Source organism: Mirounga angustirostris, unplaced genomic scaffold, assembly GCF_029215605.1.
Source record: "Mirounga angustirostris isolate CCGP_5_RB_7025 unplaced genomic scaffold, mMirAng1.0.hap1 SCAF_17, whole genome shotgun sequence".
NCBI classification, from domain to species: Eukaryota; Metazoa; Chordata; class Mammalia; order Carnivora; family Phocidae; genus Mirounga; species Mirounga angustirostris.
This window is the reverse complement of record NW_026991725.1, coordinates 11,833,647-11,855,985: the sequence shown is the minus strand read 5'-3', so window position 1 is coordinate 11,855,985 and position 22,339 is coordinate 11,833,647. Positions and strand designations below refer to the sequence as shown.

General features: G+C 34.8%; 1 protein-coding gene across 9 annotated transcripts in view; it reads right to left on the bottom strand.

Annotated features, from left to right (window-relative positions):
* BCAS3 (BCAS3 microtubule associated cell migration factor) overlaps nt 1-22,339 on the bottom strand; it is a 599,947-nt gene that overhangs the window by 465,145 nt on the left and 112,463 nt on the right. For all 9 annotated transcript variants that reach the window (XM_054510917.2, XM_054510920.2, XM_054510919.2 and 6 more), the window contains 2 exons: nt 4,189-4,296; nt 1,026-1,102 (listed from right to left, as the gene is read on the bottom strand). In XM_054510917.2, coding sequence (XP_054366892.1) covers nt 1,026-1,102; nt 4,189-4,296 — 185 coding nt within the window. The remainder of the gene's footprint in view (nt 1-1,025; nt 1,103-4,188; nt 4,297-22,339) is intronic.

Genomic DNA, 22,339 nt, shown 5'->3' with positions numbered 1-22,339 from the left:
TTATATATCATATATAATGTATGCAATTACACATAAATGATAATGTATTAGTTCTATGTCAGGAACATGACCTGTTATCAGAAAGGATAATGTCTACTACCCAGGGCTTAATACATAGTAGATATTAGGTAAACACCTAATGAATAAGTATGTAAATAGTTGTGATATTTCAAGATCGACAACAATATGAGTTGGATTCCCTAGTTATAAAAAAACTGAAATCTGTTCCAACAAAACTATCTCTACAGCACATGCATAATCAGACTCTGAAAAAAACAGCTAGAGCTTTGATGGAGAATTATAGAAGTTAACATCCAAGAATGAAAACTACTGTTTTGCTAGTGTGTAGTGAAAAACAAATTCTAGTATATGTGCTGCCAAAGCGAGCACGAAAAAAAATTCTAACTCCAGACTTTCTTTGGACTCCGCTCCTGCTGGAATCTCCACCCTGTTGGCCTGCCCTACAAATCTGGGACTTGCCAGCCCCTACAATTGCATGAACCAATTCCTTTCAGAAAAAGAACCAATCGCCCAATCAGTGAGTATGTATGTGGCTCCAGATTCCTGCACTTTCAAACAGTACTGGAAGTCATGGGAGGTGGAGTAAGAAGGAGGGAGAGAAAGAAAGACACTGGCACATTTCTCTAAGTTTCAAATCCCTCATGTATGATAATCCGTCATCTCTTCAAGTATGTTATGTTAATGAAGTAACTCAACAACAGCTTTGAAAGTATGACATGGCTACATGAACCTAAATTAATCACAATTACTCAAGGAGAATATGTAAGGAGAAACTGAGGCAACACAGCACAAGCCTGCTCAATAACAGGAAAAAAATGTGTTTGGGGTTGTAAATACATACCACAAAATGAGAGTAGTAAGTAAGAGATCCACAAAAACACAGAAATATCATAACAATTGAATAACCACGAAATATTGATGTTACGATTACAATACGTTTGCTGATTCTATCAAATAGCATAAACTCAAGTGTATTATAAGAAATAAACCAAGTTGATACATACTTGTGACAAAAAATTTTTTTGTGAAAGTACAGCTATCAAAGGCAGCAATTTTCTCCTGCAAGACTACAACGAGGATCCTAAAATTAGAGGGAAAAAAACAACAAAAATGTGAATGTGAAATTCTGTAAATTAAATCATTAAATTTAAAGAAGTATCTACCAATGCAATTTAGGCAAGAAACATCAGCCTCTTAAAATGTAAAAGTACAACCACAAAATACTTACTGTAATCAAGAGAGACATGAATAGAAGAAGAAAAGTAATAGAACAAACTACAGCTCAAAACATTATTTTCCTCTAAATAAAATTTTATTTACATTCATTATAAATCAAATAAATCTATCTTCATTAGGAAGGTATGAAATCAATAAACTGCTGGCTATTTACTAAAAGTGTTTTTCCAGTGCTGGCTCAAAGTCATGGAATTAAACGCAAAATGGATTTATGTAACCTGTCACTTAAAATGATTGCTGAATTTCCCAACACAAGAGCGAAAGAAAGAAAGAAAGTAAACTCAGACAACTGTTATTCAGTATAATTGAGTCATTTCTGATTGACTCAATATATTAAAATTTAAGCAGGATATGTATGAACTATATTTCTCCCAAAGCCCAAGATTTATAAAAAATTAGGAAGTTATAAAATATTTTATAACCAAAATTTCTAAAATACATCCAAAATGAAGTTATTTTATAAATTAATATTTTGAGTACTTCTCTTTGCGTAACATTAATGTAAAGACCCAAATTTCAAAGTTATTTTAATAATCAAATAAAAGATTATAATTGTTACATATTTAACATACTCAGGGTATTTTTCCAAATTTGGGGGAGGTAAATCTGAGTAACAGATGTTAATGATGAGTGGGAAAAAAGAAAATGTTGTCTTTAACATGCACGCTTTATTAATCTTGTTCATTTGCTAATGCAGAACAAAATCCTTAACACAGCTGACAACACATAATAAATGATTCTGTCATGGCACTTAACATAAGAAACCAACCAATCAGCAGACCCAGGTTAAAAGGCTTAGCGAATCCATAATAAGAAGGTGACAAACTCAAATGAGAGAAAATGCAGAGAGACAAACAAATATGAAAAGCTTTTCTTATAATCAAGCAGCCCCTCCCCATAATATAGTAACATACAAAATCATTTCCACAAAGACGGTTTAATTTATTACGAATATTGCTAAGTCCAGAAGACTGTACCTTACAGCTGATTTGCAAAAACAAAAGAAGAATTAACCAGGGAGAATCAGAGCTGACATTTTATAGAGCAAAATCTAAGCAGTATCCTGACATCCACACAATAACTTTTCCTCTGACCTTTACCACATCTGAACTCATGCAACTTCTAAATGGAAAATCAATGTTTTAAAATTACATAATGTATCCAAATCAACAGATTTTTTTGTTGTTGGAGCATATCTTCAATGGTTTTTCTTTATGAACCTTAGCTACATCAACCAAATTTCCAGAGAATTTCATAATCACTTTTCATTAATGACATCTCATTTCATAAATCACTTTTATCTGCTTTTACTCCTACTCAGAAGTTTCACAATCATAATCACCTATGATGAGTACACAGATGACTATGAAAAGATTAACTGTATTAATTTTCAAGGTAATTTATATATGTTAAGATATTAAATGTGCTTATTATTTCACAGCTAAAATTAAAAGCAACAAACACAAAAATATTTGTTGTAAGAAAAGTTGACCTAACTGCATCATCCAGAAACACAGTACTTGGAACAAGCGCAGATTTACTGTAACAGTTTAAAAAAATAATGCAAGAAATATTTTTTTAAAAATTTAACTGCATTGTGTTTTTCTGTTTTCTAATATATTTGTGTATTTGTAATATAGGTAAATTATGACCTAAAAATCGTATTTGTACTTAATCTCCCTTTTCAAGTGTGTTCAATTTTCTGTTTGGCTAAATATGTACGTAATCTATTTTGTGGGAGCACAAAGGACACTTGAAGAGCTTTCATTATATTTTCCCAGGTTAAATATATTACCCACTGGATCCACCCATTCAATAATACTGATTTTGAATAATTTGATGTGTCATTGGATAATTACATTATCCCAGCAATAATATTTCTGTTTCCTATAATTTTGAGTTTGATATTATTTGAAGTATAAATATGCATAATAATTAGATCTCCACTATGAACTGCACACTATCACTGAACAGCTTTTCTTTGTCCTATTTCATGTTTTTGTACTTGAATTCAAAGATGTTTATCATTAGTATCAAAGCCCACATGTTCTTGTAGTTTGTATTTGTCAGGTATGTCTTTACCCTCTTTCTATAGGCAACCTTTCTGAGTCATTCTTTGAATCTCTTTAAAATCTAACCCGAGAGACTTTTATTACAAAATTTATTTTATATTGACACAGCATAAATTACTGTGTTTTCCATGTTCCATGTGTTTGCTTTTTGATGAGATGTAAGATTTACAGTTTCCATCCATGACCTCGATCAAGACATTTACCATTGCAGGGCTGCAGTTTTCTCAAATGTAGAAGGAAGTATTGAGTAATAGCAGATCCTTAAAGTCCCTATCTCCGCTAATGTTCAATGGCTATAAATTAATTCTGCATTATCGTTAGGTCAGGTTCAACCCAGATCTGAGTTTTCCTAGAGATATCAACAAAATAGATTTTAAAGAAGGAAAATCTATCTAGTCCATGTTTTAGCTCTACTGTGAAATAACAATATTTAAAAGTCATTTTTATTGTTCAGAATATGCTTCATTTTGATGAATGCTAATAGGAAAGTTATATTGCATATCATAAACCACAGAAGCACAAACATTCTGTCTATTAAAAAGTTATGTTATACATGTAAAAAAGTTCTTCAAAGCAATATTTAATCTTTATACATTTGCTCAGATACTTTTTATTCTTTTCCATTTCAGTTTTTAAATGCTAGTTATGACTCACTAAACTTAATTCACTCATGGGTCAAGACTGGAAGTTTGAAAACATTCATTCAGAAATCTTAACAGTTATTCCATTTGGCAGAATTCAGAAGGTATTTTGTGACTTCTTTACAAGATAAGTCAACGATGGTAAATAATACTAGTAGAGCTCTACCTGCCCAGGAGGTATCTTACCTTGAACAAGAATCACAGGAAGAAATTCTTACCGTTTGTTGCAATGGAGATCATAGATAGGTGTTTTAAACTGAATAGACTTGACCATCTCCCCAGTACGAAGTGAATAGAGATCTACACAACAGTAAGGTGGACTTGTGCTAAAAAAAAAAAGAGAGAGAGACACAAAAGCCATTATTTTTTAAAATGTGGGAGGGCCAGTAAACTCTACATTTTCAATGATTCATTATATACTATACAGTGGTTAACTGAACATAACAAAAAAAATTAATGAAAATTTTAAAAAGAACATGAATTATTCATATGGATATGAATAAAATACATGGATGATCAATAAAAAACTCTACATTTTCTTATTAACATGACATAAAACCCCTAATTAACAAGGAAATTGATATGAACTATTAAAAAAAATCATAATATATCCCAATTAACTCATTTCAGAAATGCAAAATTTGGGAAAAAGAAAATGAAACTCACTCACCAAGTTATTACTATAGAAAAGAAAAAAAACCATGAGATTTTTAATAAATCTTAATAAAGGCAAAGAAGTATTTGATACTTAAAAAATTGTTCACCGTAAGAAACATTTCATTAATCTGATCAAGTACAGCAACCTTAAAACTAATAAAAACTATCAATCATATGTAATGGTAAAACACTGAAAATCATCACCCTAAAATCAGGAACTAGACAAGAATACTCATTATCAAACCACATATACTCAACATAATATGGAAGGTCTTGTGCATAAGGCAAGAAAATAAATTACTATACGGAAGAAATAAAGCTGTCATTATTTGCCGAGAACTTGACTGTAAGTATAAAACTTAGTAATACAAATATGTATGTCAAAATATACATAAGACAACCCCATAATAGGGGTGCCTGCGTGGCTCAGTTCGTTAAATGAGTCATGCCTTTGGCTCAGGTCATGATCCCAGGGTCCTGGGATGGAGCCCCACATCGGGCTCCCTGCTCAGCAGGGAGTCTGCTTCTCCCTCTGCCCCTCCCCCCATTCATGCTTGTGCTTTCTCTCTCTCTCTCTGAAATAAATAAAATCTTAAAAAAAAAAAAGACAACCTCACAATAAAGATGAACCATTAATATATGGATTGTTAATATGGGTTGTTAATTAATTGATATATCAATTTACCCGGGTCACTAATACAACAGCACCTGTATTTTTATAAATTAAGCACAAACCATTATAAAGTGAAATTTTAAAATATACATGTTGAATATATGAATATACTGAATATCTTGGAATAAATCTAAGACTTTGACATATTTACACAAAAAGAAACAAAACAAAACAAAGCAAAATAAACTGAAGTATATACCATAGGCTGACAGACTTTCTAAACTGATACAGTTCTACCCTAATAAAAAATCGAAGAATGAGACCTCATTCTAAAATGTATATAAATATGCATTCCACATGATCAGACTTATATTGGAAAGGTACAGTAATTAAGACACTGGGTTCTTGACACTAGAACAGATAAAGAGATTGATGTTTCCATCTTAACAAAGTAGGAAAAGGAGAGCAAATTAAATCCAATAGAAGTACAATGAGGGAACTAATAATACAATATGAAATGGAATGAAAGTGGAGTAAGCAAAAGAAAAAAATCTTATGGAACTAAAACCTCGTTTTCTGAAACCAATCTAAACCAATCTATAAAGAAACAATCTGAATATCCCAGTATCTATAAAAGAAATTGAACTCATAATTTAAAACTTCTCACAGTGAAATCCTCAAAAATGGCTTCATTTGTAAGTTCTATCCATCATTTAAACAAAAATGTTTAGATACCCTACTAAATAAAAACTTAAAAAAATAAGTAAAATTAGAACTATCATCCAGCAATTCCACCTCTGGGTACTTATAAAAAAAAAAAAAACACTCAAAAAGATGCACTATGCACTGCCATGTTCATTGCAGCACTATTTACAACAGCTAAGACATGGAAGCAACCTGTGTCCATCAATGGATACGTGGATAGAGAAAATGTGTTAGATACAGATATAGATATGCAATGGAATATTATTCAGGCATCTTATATTAAAAAAAAAAAAGGAAATCTTGTCATTTGTGATGTGGATAGACCTTGAGGGCATTATGCTGAATGAAGTAAGTCAGACAAAGACAAATACTGTATGAACTCACTTATATGCAGAATTTTAAAAAACAGAAAACCTGAACTCTTCAATACAGAGAACAGACTGGGAGTTGCCAAAGGTAAGGGTAATGCAAAATGGGAAAAGATGGTCAAAAGGAACAAACACAGGGCGCCTGGGTGGCTCAGTCGGTTAAGCGTCTGCCTTCGGCTCAGGTCATTATCCCGGGGACCTGGGATCGAGCCCCGCATCGGGCTCCCTGCTCAGCGGGAAGCCTGCTTCTCCCTCCCCCACTTCCCGTTTGTGTTCCCTCTCTCGCTGTCTCTCTCTCTCTGTCAAATGAATAAAAATTAAAAAAAAAAAAAGGAACAAACACCCAATTATAAGATTAACAAGTCCTGCAGATGTAATGTACAGCATGGTGACTAGAGTTAACAATCCTGCATTATATATTTAAAAGTTGCTAAGAGAGTAGATCTTAAAAGTTCTCACCAAAAGGAAAAAAAATGATAACTGTGTGGTGACGAGTGTTAACTAGACTTACTGTGGTGATCATTTTGCAATATATACAAATATCAAATCATTATATCATATACCTGAAACTAACATAATGTCATAGGGCAATTATATCTCAATTTAAGGGAAAAAAAGTATTATGATACTGGTCTGAGCACAGACATATAGGTCAAGGGAACAGAATAGAGAGTCCATAAATAAACTCACACATATGGCCAAATGATTCTCATCAAAGGTACCATATAATTAAGTGATGAAAGAACCGTGTTTGAACAAATGTTGTTTTTAAAAATTAGATATTTGCATGGAAGGATTTAAAATTTCCCCTAACTTAAAAAAAAAAAAAAAAAAAAATTTCCCCTAACTTATATACAAAAATTAACTCAAAATAGATCACAGTCCAAGAAGATAAGAACCAAACATAAGGACCAAATAGTTTCTAGAACAAAATTTAGGTAAAAATTGCTTAAACAAGAAAAAGAAAGCATGAACACAGACATAACTGACAACCCAAAATTATCAAAATTGACAACTTTTATTTTTTAATATAGATATTTAAAAATGAACAAGCAAGTCCCATATTGTGAGAAAATATTTTGAAAAGATGAATCTGACAAACGGTTTGTATCCAGAACATAAAAAAGAACTCTTATCACTCAATAATAATGATACATACAACGCATGTTTTAATGGCCATAATATGTTGCAAGACACTATACCAAGATATACAGATAGCAACTAAGCACTTGAAAAGATGAAGTGAAATGCAAATTAAAACCACTAAACCACTAAGGGATACCACTACACTCACTAGAATGGCTAAAATTTAAAAGACTGGTAATACAAGAATGCAAAGTAATTAAAATGTCATACATTCCTGTTGGGAATGCAAAATGGTACAGTCACTTTGAAAAATAGTTTAGCAGCTTTTATACATTAAACATACGCTTACCATATGTCACATCTAGGTCATTTGTTATTCATAATAAGACAACACTTAATGTAGATCAATAGGTGAATGGATAAATATACTGTGATATACTGAAGCAATGGAATATCACTCAGCAATTTTAAAGAACGAGCTATCCATACAACAACATAAATGAATCTCAAAACCATTATGAAGTGGAAAAAGGCCAGATACAGAAGTCTATGTATTGCATGAATCCCTTTCCATGAAAAGGTAGAAAGGGAAAACTATAATTATAGGAAGCAGATCAGTGGTTGCCACGGGGCAGGGAAAGAGGGAAGTGCCATGAAAAAATGTAGTGGATGATGGCAACATTGCTGTGTCTTGATTATGGAGGGTCCTTACAACACAACTGTATACAACTGGCCAAACTGGAGGTGGGGGAGAACCTAATTAAAACCTGAACTTCAATCTCTAAAACTGACACAAGGCAAAAATTCTTTTCTTAATGTTCCCAAGTAATTAATCCAGTCCTCTGCTGAGAAGCAATGAATTAATAATGAATGAAATCTAACATTTTGCCAGACCAACTGGGAAGAAAAAAACAGCCTGTCACCTTCAATTAGCAGCTCATTATAGCAACAGTACACTAGAAACTTGAATTCTGATCATTTCACTGGCATCCATACAATGTCACAACTGAGATTCTTCCTGCACAAAACTTTCAATAGAAGTGTAGAGTTGACCGAACGAGGCTTGGTAGAATTGAAAAATCTATTTATATATGGAAAAAAAAGCTCTTATTCAATGCCTAACAGAAAAAGAAAATTCTTTTAAAACCAGAGTTTTCAGAAAGTCACACATCCATAAAGGAGTCATGCTACTTGCCAATAGCACAGTTATGTACACGCCTGACATATCCTTTTGTTTTTCTCTCTTTTTAAAAGCCTTGACTATTTCCCTGGGACACAGCAAGACGATCTTAATTTTCCTCATGGATAGGCTGATGAGAAAGCTTTCCATAACATCAGCAGTATGCATGCCCCATAACAGAAAGGATACGTGTCAAACTAAAACTAAAATATACAGACATGAAATAAGCTTTTACTTTGCACTCTAATATGCACCAGATAGTGCCACAAGAAAGTTGTATAGAGAATGAGTCTTCATTAGATCTCCAGAACTCAAATGGGTTAACATTTTTACAGGTTTGTGTCTGACATTAAACATAAAGCTATCACTTAACTTTATAATAAACCTGATTAATTCCTTAAGAAAAAAAGTTCCACATAGAAATGTTGAGAGCCAAATTTAAAATGTAACTAAATATATTGCAAGCAAACACCAGAGGTTGGAGAGAAAGGGGGAATGATGCAATCTGTATTATTAAATGGTTGGTTCAGGAAGTCTAACTTGTGGCCCCAGCACCTCTGTCTTTCCAATACATAGATACCAACATGCATAGTATAAAATTCTGTTGTACTTTTCATGATAAATATAAAAAGAAATAAACACAAATGGTCCTTAACTGACCTTCTCTTTACCTAAGTAGCTTGTTTTATGGTGAGTAACCAAGAATATAAGCTGAAAAATTTTGTATCAGAATAATCTGTTACCTATTGTACCCACAACCTATACCCATAAGGGAAATTATTAAGCTTTTCTTAGGGAGGGAAAACTCTTCCCACAGCCAATGGGACAGTATTTACACAGTTCAATCATTTCAGTGAAGAGTGTTGATGAGAACTATTTGAAGGGCAAATTTTTTTAAAAGTTTCCATTACTGAAAATGCAATGGTTAAATTAAGCAGTAAGGAACTATAAAACAAAATAGATTTCTTAAAAGAAAAAATATTGAATATATTATAAATATAGAAGATAAACAAGAAAACACTAAACATTTCGATCTAAATACCTTGCCTACTTCAGTATTTCTTACTTTCTCTGTCATAATTTTCATCACATTAAAAAATATTGTTAATATAAATATATTTAATAACAATTTTTTATTTTTAGAGCAGTTTTTGCTTCACAGCAAAATTGAGTAGAAGATACAGAGATTTTCCATATACCCCTCCCACCATTCATGCATAGACTACCCTTTATCAACATCCCCCATCAGAACGGAATGTTTGCTATAACTGATGAACTTACAATGACATATAATCACCCAAAGTCCACAGCTTACATAAGGGTTCACTCTTGGTGTTGTACATTCTATGGATTTGGATAAATTTATGATGACACATATCCAACATTATAGTATCATAAAGAATAAACTTATTACCCTAAAATTCCTGTATGCTTTGCCTATTCATCCTTCCTTCAAAACACTGATCTTTTTACTATCTCCAGTTTTGCCTTTACCAGAGTAGAGCTGAAATCATAGAGGATGTAGTCTTTTCAGACTGACTTCTTTCACTTAGCAATATGCATTTAATTTTCCTCCATTTCTTTTTATGCTTGATAGCTCATTTTAGTCCTGATTAACATTCCATTACCTGGATGTACCACAGTTTATCTATTTATCTACTGGAGGATATCCTGATTGTTCCATGTTCTAGCAATTATAAATAAAGCTAATATAAACACCTGAGTGCACTTTTTGTGCAAATATAAATTTTCAACTCCTTTGGGTAAATACCAAGCAAGGTAATTTCATGAATCATATGGCAAGAGTTTAGCTTTGTATGAAATTGCCAAAATGTCTATCAAAGTGGTTTTACTATTTTGCATTCCTACCAGAAATGAATGAGAGTTCCTGTTGCTCCACAACCTTACCAGCATTTGACGGTATCAGTTTTCTGGATTTTGGCCATTCTAATAGGTGTGTAGTGGTTATCTGATTGTTGCTTTAATTTGAATTTCCCTGATGATATAAGATATGGAGCATATTTTCATATGCTCAGTTGACATCTTTTGCCCAATTTTTAATCAGGTTTTTCATTTTCTTATTGTTGGGTTTTAAGAGGTCTCTATATATTTTGGATAACTGTCCTTTGTCAGATATGTATTTTCCACGTGTTTTCTCCCAGTCTGTGTTTCATATTCTCATTCTACTGACAGTGTTTTTGAAGAGCAGAAATATTTTAGTGATATCCAACTTTTGTTCAGAAAATTGAACCTGTGAAGTACAGGATAAACCTCAGAAACATTTCCAGAATGAAGAGGAAATGAATAAAAGGGACGAAATGGAAAAGAGCAGATAAAAAGAACTAAACATAGAGATTCAATTAATGGAAATACATATTTTTTTTAATTTTATTATGTTATGTTAGTCACCATACATTATTAGTTTTTGATGTAGTGATCCACGATCCATTGTCTTCATATAACACCCAGTGCTCCATGCAGTACGTGCCCTCCTTAATACCCATCACTGGGCTAACCAATCCCCCCTCCCCCCTCCCCTCTAAAACCCTGTTTGTTTCTCAGGTCCATAGTCTCTCATGGTTCATCTCTCCCTCCAATTCCCCCCACCCATTTTTCCCTTCCTTCTCCTAATGTCCTCCATGTTATTCCTTATGTTCCACAAATAAGTGAAACCATATGATAATTGACTTTCTCTGCTTGACTTATTTCACTTAGCATAATCTCTTCCAGTCCCATTCATGTTGATGTAAAAGTTGGGTATTCATCTTTTCTGATGGCTGAGTAATATTCCATTGTATACATGGACCACATCTTCTTTATCCATTCATCTGTTGAAGGGCAGCTCGGCTCTTTCCACAGTTTGGCTATTGCGGACATTGCTGCTATAAACATTGGGGTGCATATGGCCCTTCTTTTCACTACATCTGTGTCTTTGGGGTAAATACCCACTAGTACAATTGCTGGGTCATAGGGTAGCTCTATTTTTAAATTTTTGAGGAACCTCCACACTGTTTTCCAAAGTGGCTGTACCAACTTGCATTCCCACCAACAGTGTAAGAGGGTTCCCCTTTCTCCACAACCTCTCCAACATTTGTTGTTTCTTTCCCTGTCCATTTTGGCCATTCTAACTGGTGTAAGGTGGTATCTCAGTGTGGTTTTGATTTGGATTTCCCTGACGGCTAATGATGATGAACATTTTTTCATGTGTCTGTTAGCCATTTGTATGTCTTCTTCAGAGAAGTGTCTGTTCATCTCTTCTGCCCACTTTTTGACTTGATTATTTGTTTCTTGGGTGTTGAGTTTGAGAAGTTCTTTATAGATCTTGGATACCAGCCCTTTATCTGTAGTGTCATTTGCAAATGTCTTCTCCCATTCTGTGGGTTGCCTCTTTGTTTTGTTGACTGTTTCCTTTGCTGTGCAGAAGCTTTTTATCTTGATGAAGTCCCAAAAGTTCATTTTTGCTTTTGTTCCACTAGCTTTTGGAGATGTATCTTGAAAGAAGTTGCTGTGGGTGATGTCAAAGAAGTTACTGCCTATGTTCTGTTCTAGGATTTTGATGGATTCCTGTCTCACATTGAGGTCTTTCATCCACTTTGAGTTTATCTTTGTGAATGGTATTAGAGAATGGTCGAGTTTCATTCTTCTGCATGTGGCTGTCCAATTTTCCCAGCAATAGAAATACATATTATTGAAGAAATTCTGCCTTAAGACTATAGCATCAATCCCTGCCTGATGTTTCCAGCCTACCAGCCTACACTATTTCACAGTAAGCCCCCACAATCATGTAAGCCAATTCCTTTAAATGAAAATCATGTTGAATCACTGTATTTTATACCTGAAACTAATATAACACTGTATGTTAACTATACTGGAATTAAAACAAAATTTTTTAAAAAGAAAGAAAACCGGGGCGCCTGGGTGGCTCAGTCGTTAAGCACCTGCCTTCGGCTCAGGTCATGATCCCAGCGTTCTGGGATCGAGCCCCGCATTGGGCTCCCCGCTTGGCGGGAAGCCTGCCTCTCCCTCTTCCACTCCCCCTGCTTGTGTTCCTCTCTCACTGTGTCTCTCTCTGTCAAATAAATAAATAAAATCTTTAAAAAAAAAAAAAAGAAAGAAAGAAAACCCCAGAAAACAGTATTGCACTGTATGTTAACTAACAAAATTTAAATTAAAAATAACAAAAGAAAATAAAGAAAAAATAAAATGAAAAAGAAAGAAAAACCATGTGTGTGAGTGTGGGTGTGTACACTGAATGATAAACTGGGTTATCAAGAATATAATACACATGCCCAGAGCTGGATGTTTGCTCAAAAAAGAACTGCAAAGACACGACTTGCATCTTTGGCTGGGCCTTTAAGTCTGCAACAAGCTGGAGATGAAGCCTAAGGCAGTGTTACAGATGCCAGCACTTCGCACTCATGGACTATCCCAGCTCAGTACCAACTTGCAAATGTTAGAGTTTTTATTTTTTTCTTGTTGGTGTCTGCCACTTAAGAAAATCTCTGTCAGGTCACTGCCTGACTGCCAAGATAATAGAGATTTCAGTAATCACTTAAGACAATACATATAGTCTTTACAAAAAGAGTTTGGAAAAGCCACTAAACAATGGGTGGATGCAGGCAAAAACAGCATAATCTGAGGAGGAGGACAATCTGATCTTCAGAGTTGCAGATTACAACATTCAAATGCCCACTGTTCAACAAAAAATTGCAAGGCACACAAAGAACCAGGAAAGTATGGCATATTCACAGAAATAAATGGAGAGAAACACTGAGGAAACCCAGATATTGTACTTAGTATACAAAGACTTTATATCAATTGACTTAAATATCACGCTCAAATAGCTAAAAGAAAATACAGAGAGGAGGATAAACTAACAGATTGAGAATATCAATAAAGATCTGGGAATTAGGGGCGCCTGGGTGGCTCTGTCGTTAAGCGTCTGCCTTCAGCTCAGGTCGTGATCCCAGGGTCCTGGGATCGAGCCCTGTGTCAGGCTCTCTGCTCCACGGGAAGCCTCCTTCTCCCTCCTCCACTCCCCCTGCTTGTGTTCCCTCTCTTGCTGTGTCTCTCTCTGTCAAATAAATAAATAAAATCTTTAAAAAAAAAAAAGATCTAGGAATTATGAAACAGGAACCACATAGAAATAATGGAACTGAAAAGTACAGTAATTAAAATGGAAAACACCTAAAGGTTTCAGAAATCTGAATATCAGAATAGGCAGAAGATAGAATGTGCAAACTTGAAAATAAGACAACTGAAATTACACATCAGAGGAAAATTTAAAAAGAATGAAGAAAAATTAACACAGCTTATGAGCAACATTATAAGTCAACTAAATGTAACCAACTTATAGAAGATTCCACCCAACAACAGAATACACATTCTTCTGAAGTGCACATGGAACATTCTACAGGATACACCATATGTTAGCCACATAACAAGTCTCAATAAATTTAAAAACAATGAAAACAAGCTTTCTAACCAAAATGGAATGAAATTGCTAATCAAAACCAGAAGGAAAACTGGAAATTCACAAATATGTTGAATTAAACAATAACCTCTTAAATAATCACTGGGCCACAAATATGTGGAATTAGATAATAAACTCCTTAACAATCAACACCACATTAATGGAATATGGGGGGGAGGGGGAGACACATGTCTGTCTCAACTGATAGAGAAAAAGCATTTTCCAAAATTCAACATCCTTTCATGATAAAAACATATAAGAAATTAGGAATAAAAGAAAATTTCCAAATATGATAAAGGGCATTTATGAAACACCCACAGCTAATATTATACTCAATGGTAAAAGACTGAATGCTTTCCCCCTAAGATCAGGAAAAAGAAAAGGATGCCCACTTTTAACACCGCTATTCAACATTGTACTGAAAAATCTAGCAAAAGCAATTAGGCAAGAAAAATAAAAATAAAAAGCTCCTAAATTGGAAAAGAAGTTTCATGAACTCACTCTATTCACAGACAACATGATCCAATATATAAAAAATCCCCCCAAATCCACAAAATAATACAAGAACTGATAAATTCTGGAAAGTTGCAGGGTCCAAGATCAACACATATAAAACAGCAATTATCAATCCAAAAGAGAAATTAAGAAAGCAGTTCCATTAACAAGAGCAATGCAATCTCTATCAAAATTCCAATTTCTGCACTTTTTTGCAGAAATGAAGCAAACCTAAAAGCAAAACGAATTGCAAGAGGCCCCAAATAGCCACACGTACTGAAAAAAAACAAACCTGGCAGACTCACATTCCCAATTGCAAAACTTACAACAAAGAGATTTTAATCAAAACACTGTGATACAGACATAACATCAGATATATAAAACAATGGAACAGAATTCAGATTCCAGAAATAATCTATGATCAATTAGTTTTCAAAAAAGGTGCCAAATCTATTCAACGAGGGAAAAAAAGAGTATCTTCAAGAAATCGTTCTGGATAAACTGAAAGTCTACATGCAAAAGAATGAAGTTGGACTCCTATCTTATATCATAAATAAAAATTAACTCAAAATGGATTAAAGACCTAAATGTAAGATCTAAAACTATAAAACTCTTAGAAGGAAATACAGAGATAAATCTTCATGACCTTGGATTTGGCAATATTCTTAGATATGATACCAAAAGCACAAGCAACAAAAGAAAAAATACATAAATTGGTTTACATCAATACTGAAGACTTTTGTGCATCAAAGGACATTATCAGGGGCACCTGGGTGGCTCAACTGGTTAAGCATCTGCCCTTGGCTCAGGTCATGATCTCAGGATCCTAGAATCAAGCCCCATATCAGGCTTCCTGCTCAGCAGGGAGGGGTGTCTGCTTCTCCCTCTCCCACTGCCCCTCCCCTGCTCGTTCTCTCGTTCTCTCTCTCAAATAAATAAAATCTTTTTAAAAGAACAAAAACAAAGGACATTATCAAGAAAGTAAAAAAACTGGGAGAAGATATTTGTAAATGACCTATCAGATAAAGGGCTAGTATCCAAAATCTATAAAGAACTTATCAAACTCAACACCCAAAGATCAAAGAATCCAATCAAGAAATGGGCAGAAGACATGAACAGACATTTTTCCAAAGAAGACATCCAAATGGCCAACAGACACATGAAAAAGCGCTCAACATCACTCGGCATCAGGGAAATCCAAATCAAAACCTCAATGAGATACCACCTCACACCAGTCAGAATGGCTAAAATTAACAAGTCAGGAAATGACAGATGTTGGCGGGGATGCGGAGAAAGGGGAACCCTCCTACACTGTTGGTGGGAATGCAAGCTGGTGCAACCACTCTGGAAGACAGTATGGAGGTTCCTCAAAAAGTTGAAAATAGAGCTACCATACAATCCTGCAATTGCACTACTGAGTATTTACCCCAAAGATACAAATGTAGGGATCCAAAGGGGTATGTGCACCCCGATGTTTATAGCAGCAATGTCCACAATAGCCAAACTGTGGAAAGAGCCAAGATGTCCAATCAAAAGATGAATGGATAAAGAAGATGTGGTAGGGGCGCCTGGGTGGCTCAGTTGTTAAGCGTCTGCCTTTGGCTCAGGTCATGATCCCAGCGTCCTGGGATCGAGCCCCACATCGGGCTCTCTGCTCCACGGGAAGCCTGCTTCTCCCTCTCCCATTCCCCCTGCTTGTGTTCCCTCTCTCGCTGTGTCTCTCTCTGTCAAATAAAATAAATAAAATCTTAAAAAAAAAAAAAAAAGAAGATGTGGTATATATATACAATGGAATATTATGCAGCCATCAAAGGAATGAGATCTTGCCATTTGCAACAACGTGGATGGAACTGGAGGGTGTTATGCTGAGCGAAATAAGTCAATCAGACAAAGACATGTATCATATGACCTCACTGATATGAGGAATTCTTAATCTCAGGAAACAAACTGAGGGTTGCTGGAGTGGTGGGGGGTGGGAGGGATGGGGGTGGCTGGGTGATAGACATTGGGGAGGGTACGTGCTATGGTGAGCACTGCGAATTGTGCAAGATTGTTGAATCACAGATGTGTACCTCTGAAACAAATAATGCAATATACGTTAAGAAAATGAAAAAAGAAGAAGAAGATAGCAGGAGGGGAAGAATGAAGGGGGGAAATCGGAGGGGGAGATGAATCATGAGAGATGATGGACTCTGAAAAACAAACTGAGGGTTCTAGAGGGGAGGGGGGTGGGAGGATGGGTTAGCCTGGTGATGGGTATTAAAGAGGGCACGTTCTGCATGGAGCACTGGGTGTTATGCACAAACAATGAATCATGGAACACTACATCAAAAACTAATGATGTAATGTATGGTGATTAACATAACAATAAAAAATTAAAAAAATATTTGGTATATACACACACATACACACACACAATGGAATATTACTCAGACATCAAAAAGAATGAAATCCTGGCATTTGCAATGACATGGCTAGAACTTAAGTGTATTATGCTAAGTGAAAGAAGTCAGAGAATGACAAATACCATATGATTTCACTCATCTGTGGAACAAACTGAGGGTTGGTGGAAGTGAGGTGAATGGGGGAGCGGGGTTGGGATAATTGGGTGATGGGCATTAAGGAGGTCACATATTGTAATGAACACTGGGTGCTATATGCAACTGATGAATCACTAAACTCTACCCTGAAACTAATAATACACTATATATTAACTACCTTGAATTTAAATTTAAAAAAAACAAAGTGAAAAGACAACCTAAAAAATATGAGACGATATTTGCAAATCAGAGATCAGATAAAAGTCTAGTATCCAGAATATATTGAACTCTTACTATTCAGTAAGAAGAAGACAAACAATCCATATTTACAAAAAGGCAAAAGATACAATAAGACATTTCTCCAAAGAAGACAGAGATATGGCCAGCAAACATATGAAAAAATGCTTAACATCATTAGTTATTAGGGAAATGCAAATCAAAACCACAATGAGATACCACTTCCCACGCACTAGGTTAGTCATAATAAAACAACTGAAAAAGAACAAGCATTGGCAAGGATGTAGAGTGGAACCCTGGTCCACTGCTGGTGGGAATGTCAAATGGTGCAGCCTTTATGGAAAACAGTTTGATGGCTCTTTAAAAAGCTAGACACAGAACTACCATATGACCCAGTAATTCCATTCCTAGGTGTATATCCATGAGAAATGAAACCATATGTCCATAGAAAAACACATACATGAACATTCATATCAGCATTATTCATAACAACCACAAAGTAGAAACAACCCATACGTCCCTTAACTGATGAAAGCATAAACAAATTGTGGTATACACATATGATATTATTTGGCCTTAAAATGAAATGAAGTTCCAATTATATGACATTCTGGAAAAGGCAAATTTATGGAGACAGTAAAAAGATCAGTGCTTGCCGGAAGTTAGGGGAAGAAGGGATGAACAGGTAGAGCATAGAGGATTTTTAGGGCAGTGAAAATACTCTGCTTGACACTATAATGATGGATACATGCCATTATCCAATCTGAGAAACACAGTAATATTGTTGAACAAGACAGTTGGTGGGGGCATTTGTGTTTATCTATTCAACCATATTGACAGAAAAAGCTGATAAATAAATAGAAAGGGAAAACTTAACCCAGAGAATAAAAGAGGACGGAACCTTGGGAAACAAGGACATTTCAAAAATATTACAATATTTTTATGCTTATTAAAATTATTTATTTTCAAGTCTCCAATATACTGTGATCTTGTTCAAGCCAAGATATGACAACATATCATTCATTTCTCATGCCCTTGTCATATGCCTAGAACATAGTATACCATCAATAAATATTTTTGAAGGAGTAATCAGAGTGGACGAAGGAAAAACAAGATGTTCAGAAATAGAGTGTAATGAGCAGGGCCCACAATTAGGGACTACAGGCATGGGGACTTGTGATCTATTTCATCGTATCACGCTCAAAGGTTACCAACTTAAAAATCTATCTACTTTGCCATAGCAATCCTCCTAAACAATACCTCTAATTATTTATTCCTGTTTCAGAAACTATCAAAGACACCCCTTTGTCATAAAGCTCAAACTTTCATCTAAGCAAATAACACCCTCCACAATACAGACTCAATTTTTTTTTAATATTTAGTTGACACTCTCTTCTTTCAACTTGTACTCTAGCCCATGTACCATTAGTGCCTTTTTTACTCATGGTCTCTATCTACCTGGCTCTTTCATTCCCATCTCTACACACCTATATCTCAAAAATTCTTCAGACTGATTACAATGGCATCCTCCCAGCTTGAAGTACTTGCTTCTTTCTTTGAAATCTCATGATACTTCTACCAATCAGGTCAATTAAATGATCTGCCAGCCATAATCAACTTAATAAGAAATGTCCTACTAACCATTCCATGAGTAGTCAGGAGTCTTAAAAGGCCATGCTCTTTACTACAAAGGCCCTCCCCTTATATGACTAGAGAAGGTATCTAACATAAAGACAAGAAACTTATGGATAGGTATAATTATAAAACTGTATCCATATAGAGATACACCACAGCACCTTAAAAAGGAAAACAAAAAAAGAAAAAAACTAACTATATTCAGAAAACAGAGGATTACAGGTGATGGTAAATATCCTAACACCTCATATATCACACATTTAAAACAGTTAAATAAAGATGACTAAATTTATAGAGCAATATGGAAGTAAACAATGAACAAAAAACGAAGTGTCAAAATTAGGTTTTACTCTCAAAATGATGGAAGAGAATCATTGCCTTTTATTTTTATTAATGAATTCATTATATAAATTTAATTAGTTATCTCTGTGCTAAGCAATCTGAACAAAACAGGCCAAAGTTCTTTCCCTCATTGAGCATATTCTAGTAGATGAAGACACACATAAACACATAAATAAGTGAAATAAACCAAATGATAGGTACTGATGAATAGTATAAATAAAGAAAGGTTAAAAGAGTAAGTGCAGGGGAGGAAAGGATATGCATCACTGCCCAGAAAGTCTTATGAGGATTAGAGAGGAAGAATGAGAAATGACCTGGGAGTACTGTATTCTTCTGATGACTAATATGAACCTATACAAAGGGCACAATCTGTCATGATGGTCACAAGGTATATAACAGCAGTGTGACTAAGAGCATAGAGAGAAGAGCAAGAGAGCACATCTCGTCTGGAGTATGGAAATGGGATCTCCTCTTAACTTCATTGAACAATGATGTAGACACTAGGGAAAGAGGAATTACATGTTTTAAGCCAGTTTAAAAAAAAACAAATACTACATAAAACAAAGCAATCCAAGAAAGTACATAAAAATGAACAAAACTAAAAGAATACAAAAATCAAATTAAGGGAGTATTATTAGGAAATTTTGTCTTCTGAAAGAAAACCAGGCTGTAGATATAGAGGAATTTACTTTCAGTACAATGGCGGAATGCAAGGATATAAAAGAAAAGAGCCTAGCAACTGGACACCAGAGTAGGAATAGGAAAGAGGGAGAGGGAGAGGACACTATATATCAATACAAAAAAAAAAAACAGAAAAGTGGAGGAAGAAACTATGTCCCACCATGAGAAGTCACAGAAAAGCTCTATTCATTCCACAGAGTATGTGGAATATTGGGAAGTAGAGGGAAAAAGGCCTTAGAACTAGCTATGGTCAGGTTCCTAAATAGAAAGATGAAAAAATTGCTTTAGCACACTTTCTATTTTCTATAATCATATAGGCAGGGGGTATCTTGGCCTCAGAAGTTAGCACCAGAGTAACAGGGGCCAATACCACTACATATTTTATGAAGTAGCATTCTTACATTATGAATGATTACAAGATTCCTAATAAATTTACGAAATAATGTATGGTTGTCCACTACCAACAAACTGAAATTCCATTGCAATCAAAAAGGGAGGTGGGTGAGGGGGATGGGTTAAATAGGTGATGGGGATTAAGGAATGCACTTGTGATGAGCACTGGGTGTTGTATTTAAGTGCTGAATCACTAAATTGTATACCTGAAACTAATACTACACCGTATGTTAACTAACTGGAATTTACAAAAGAATTCAAGAAAGATCTCCTATTTTAAAAGGCTATTATCCAATGATCTGTGGTTAAACCGTAGTAGGATTTACCACTTGCTTCTATTAATAAGTCATATTGATCAAAGAATTAACTCCAAAGTAGAAAAGTTGAGGAATATGAGAAAAATATGAAAAATGTTAAAAAATAAAAATAAAAAATACATTGAAAAATCTAGGAGTCACTGGAAGTTGTTTTATGTTTTACAATTATTTTTAAATAAAGATAACTGAGGTAAACATACATAAAAGAGTGTACAGTATGGTGAATTCTAAGATGAACATCCTGGTGAATTTTCAGAAGGTAGATACACATATTTAACTCTACATAGCATTTCCAGTATCTCAGAAATGTTTCTCATGCTCCCAACCATTACTAGTCCCATCCTCTCAAAGGTCATCACTATAGTCTTTCCTTGGTGGCCTGATTAAGTAATTAAGATGCCATGTGAGAGAAAGCCCCATGCCCAGGAACTGCAGACGGCCTCCACCACATGGCCAGCCGTACATCAGAGCCTTCAATTCTGAATCCACAAAGAAATGAACCTGAGTAAATTCTGGAGTGGGTTTTTTCCCAGTCAAGCCTGCAGATAAAAACCCAATTCTGCTGATACCTTGACAGCAGCCTTTTAAGACCCGAAACTAAGGGCCCATTTAATTGTGTCTGGAAGGCATCCATTTCTTCCAGGTTGCTTAATTTGTTAGTATATAGTTGCTGGTAATAATTTCTAATAATTGTTTCTATCCCCTTAGTGTTAGTTGTGATCTCTCCCCTTTCATTCATGATTTTATTAATTTGGGTCCTTTCTCTTTTCTTTTGGATAAGTCTTGCCAGAGGCCAGAGGTCCACAGGGGAAGGGAGGGAAAACTGCAGGGGGGAGAAATCAGAGAGGGAGATGAACCATGAGAGACTATGGACCCCAGGAAACAAACTGAGGGTTTCAGAGGGGAGGGGGATGGGAGGATGGGGTCACACAGTGATAGGTATTAAGGAGGGCACGTGTCGTAATGAACACTGGGAGTTATACACAGCTAATGAATCACTGAACACTATATCAAAAACTAATGATGTACTATACAGTGGCTAACTGAACATAATAATAAAAAAATTGTGCCTGGAGTGCCAACCCACAGAAACTATGCAATAATAAATGTCTGTCCAAGACATTAAGTCTGTCATAATTTCTTACGCAGCAATAGATAACCAATACAGATCTTCTCCCTCTTTTGCACATAATGATCTGATATAGTACAATCCCACTGAAAGAGCAGTAGGATTTTTTTTCTAACTGGAATTTAAATAAAAACTAAAAAAAAAGTGGGATTTTTAATGGAAATATAAAAGTTTAAATTCTTCTGCCATTCATTATACTACTTCAAAATAACATGAGGTTGTCTTTTCACTTACTGCATTTGAAGATTAAATTTCAGCAATGTAACTAGAGTTATGATTTACTGTTTACTAGTTTATTAATTTCTTAAAGTAGAATATGGATGGGTTAGCCTGGTGATGGGTATTAAAGAGGGCACGTATTGCATGAAGCACTGGGTGTTATACTCAAACAATGAATCATGGAACACTACATCAAAAACTAATGATGTAATGTATGGTGACTAACATAACATAATAAAAATAAATATATTTAAAAAGAATATGATTATGCTAAACCAATACATATTTAAATAACTTTT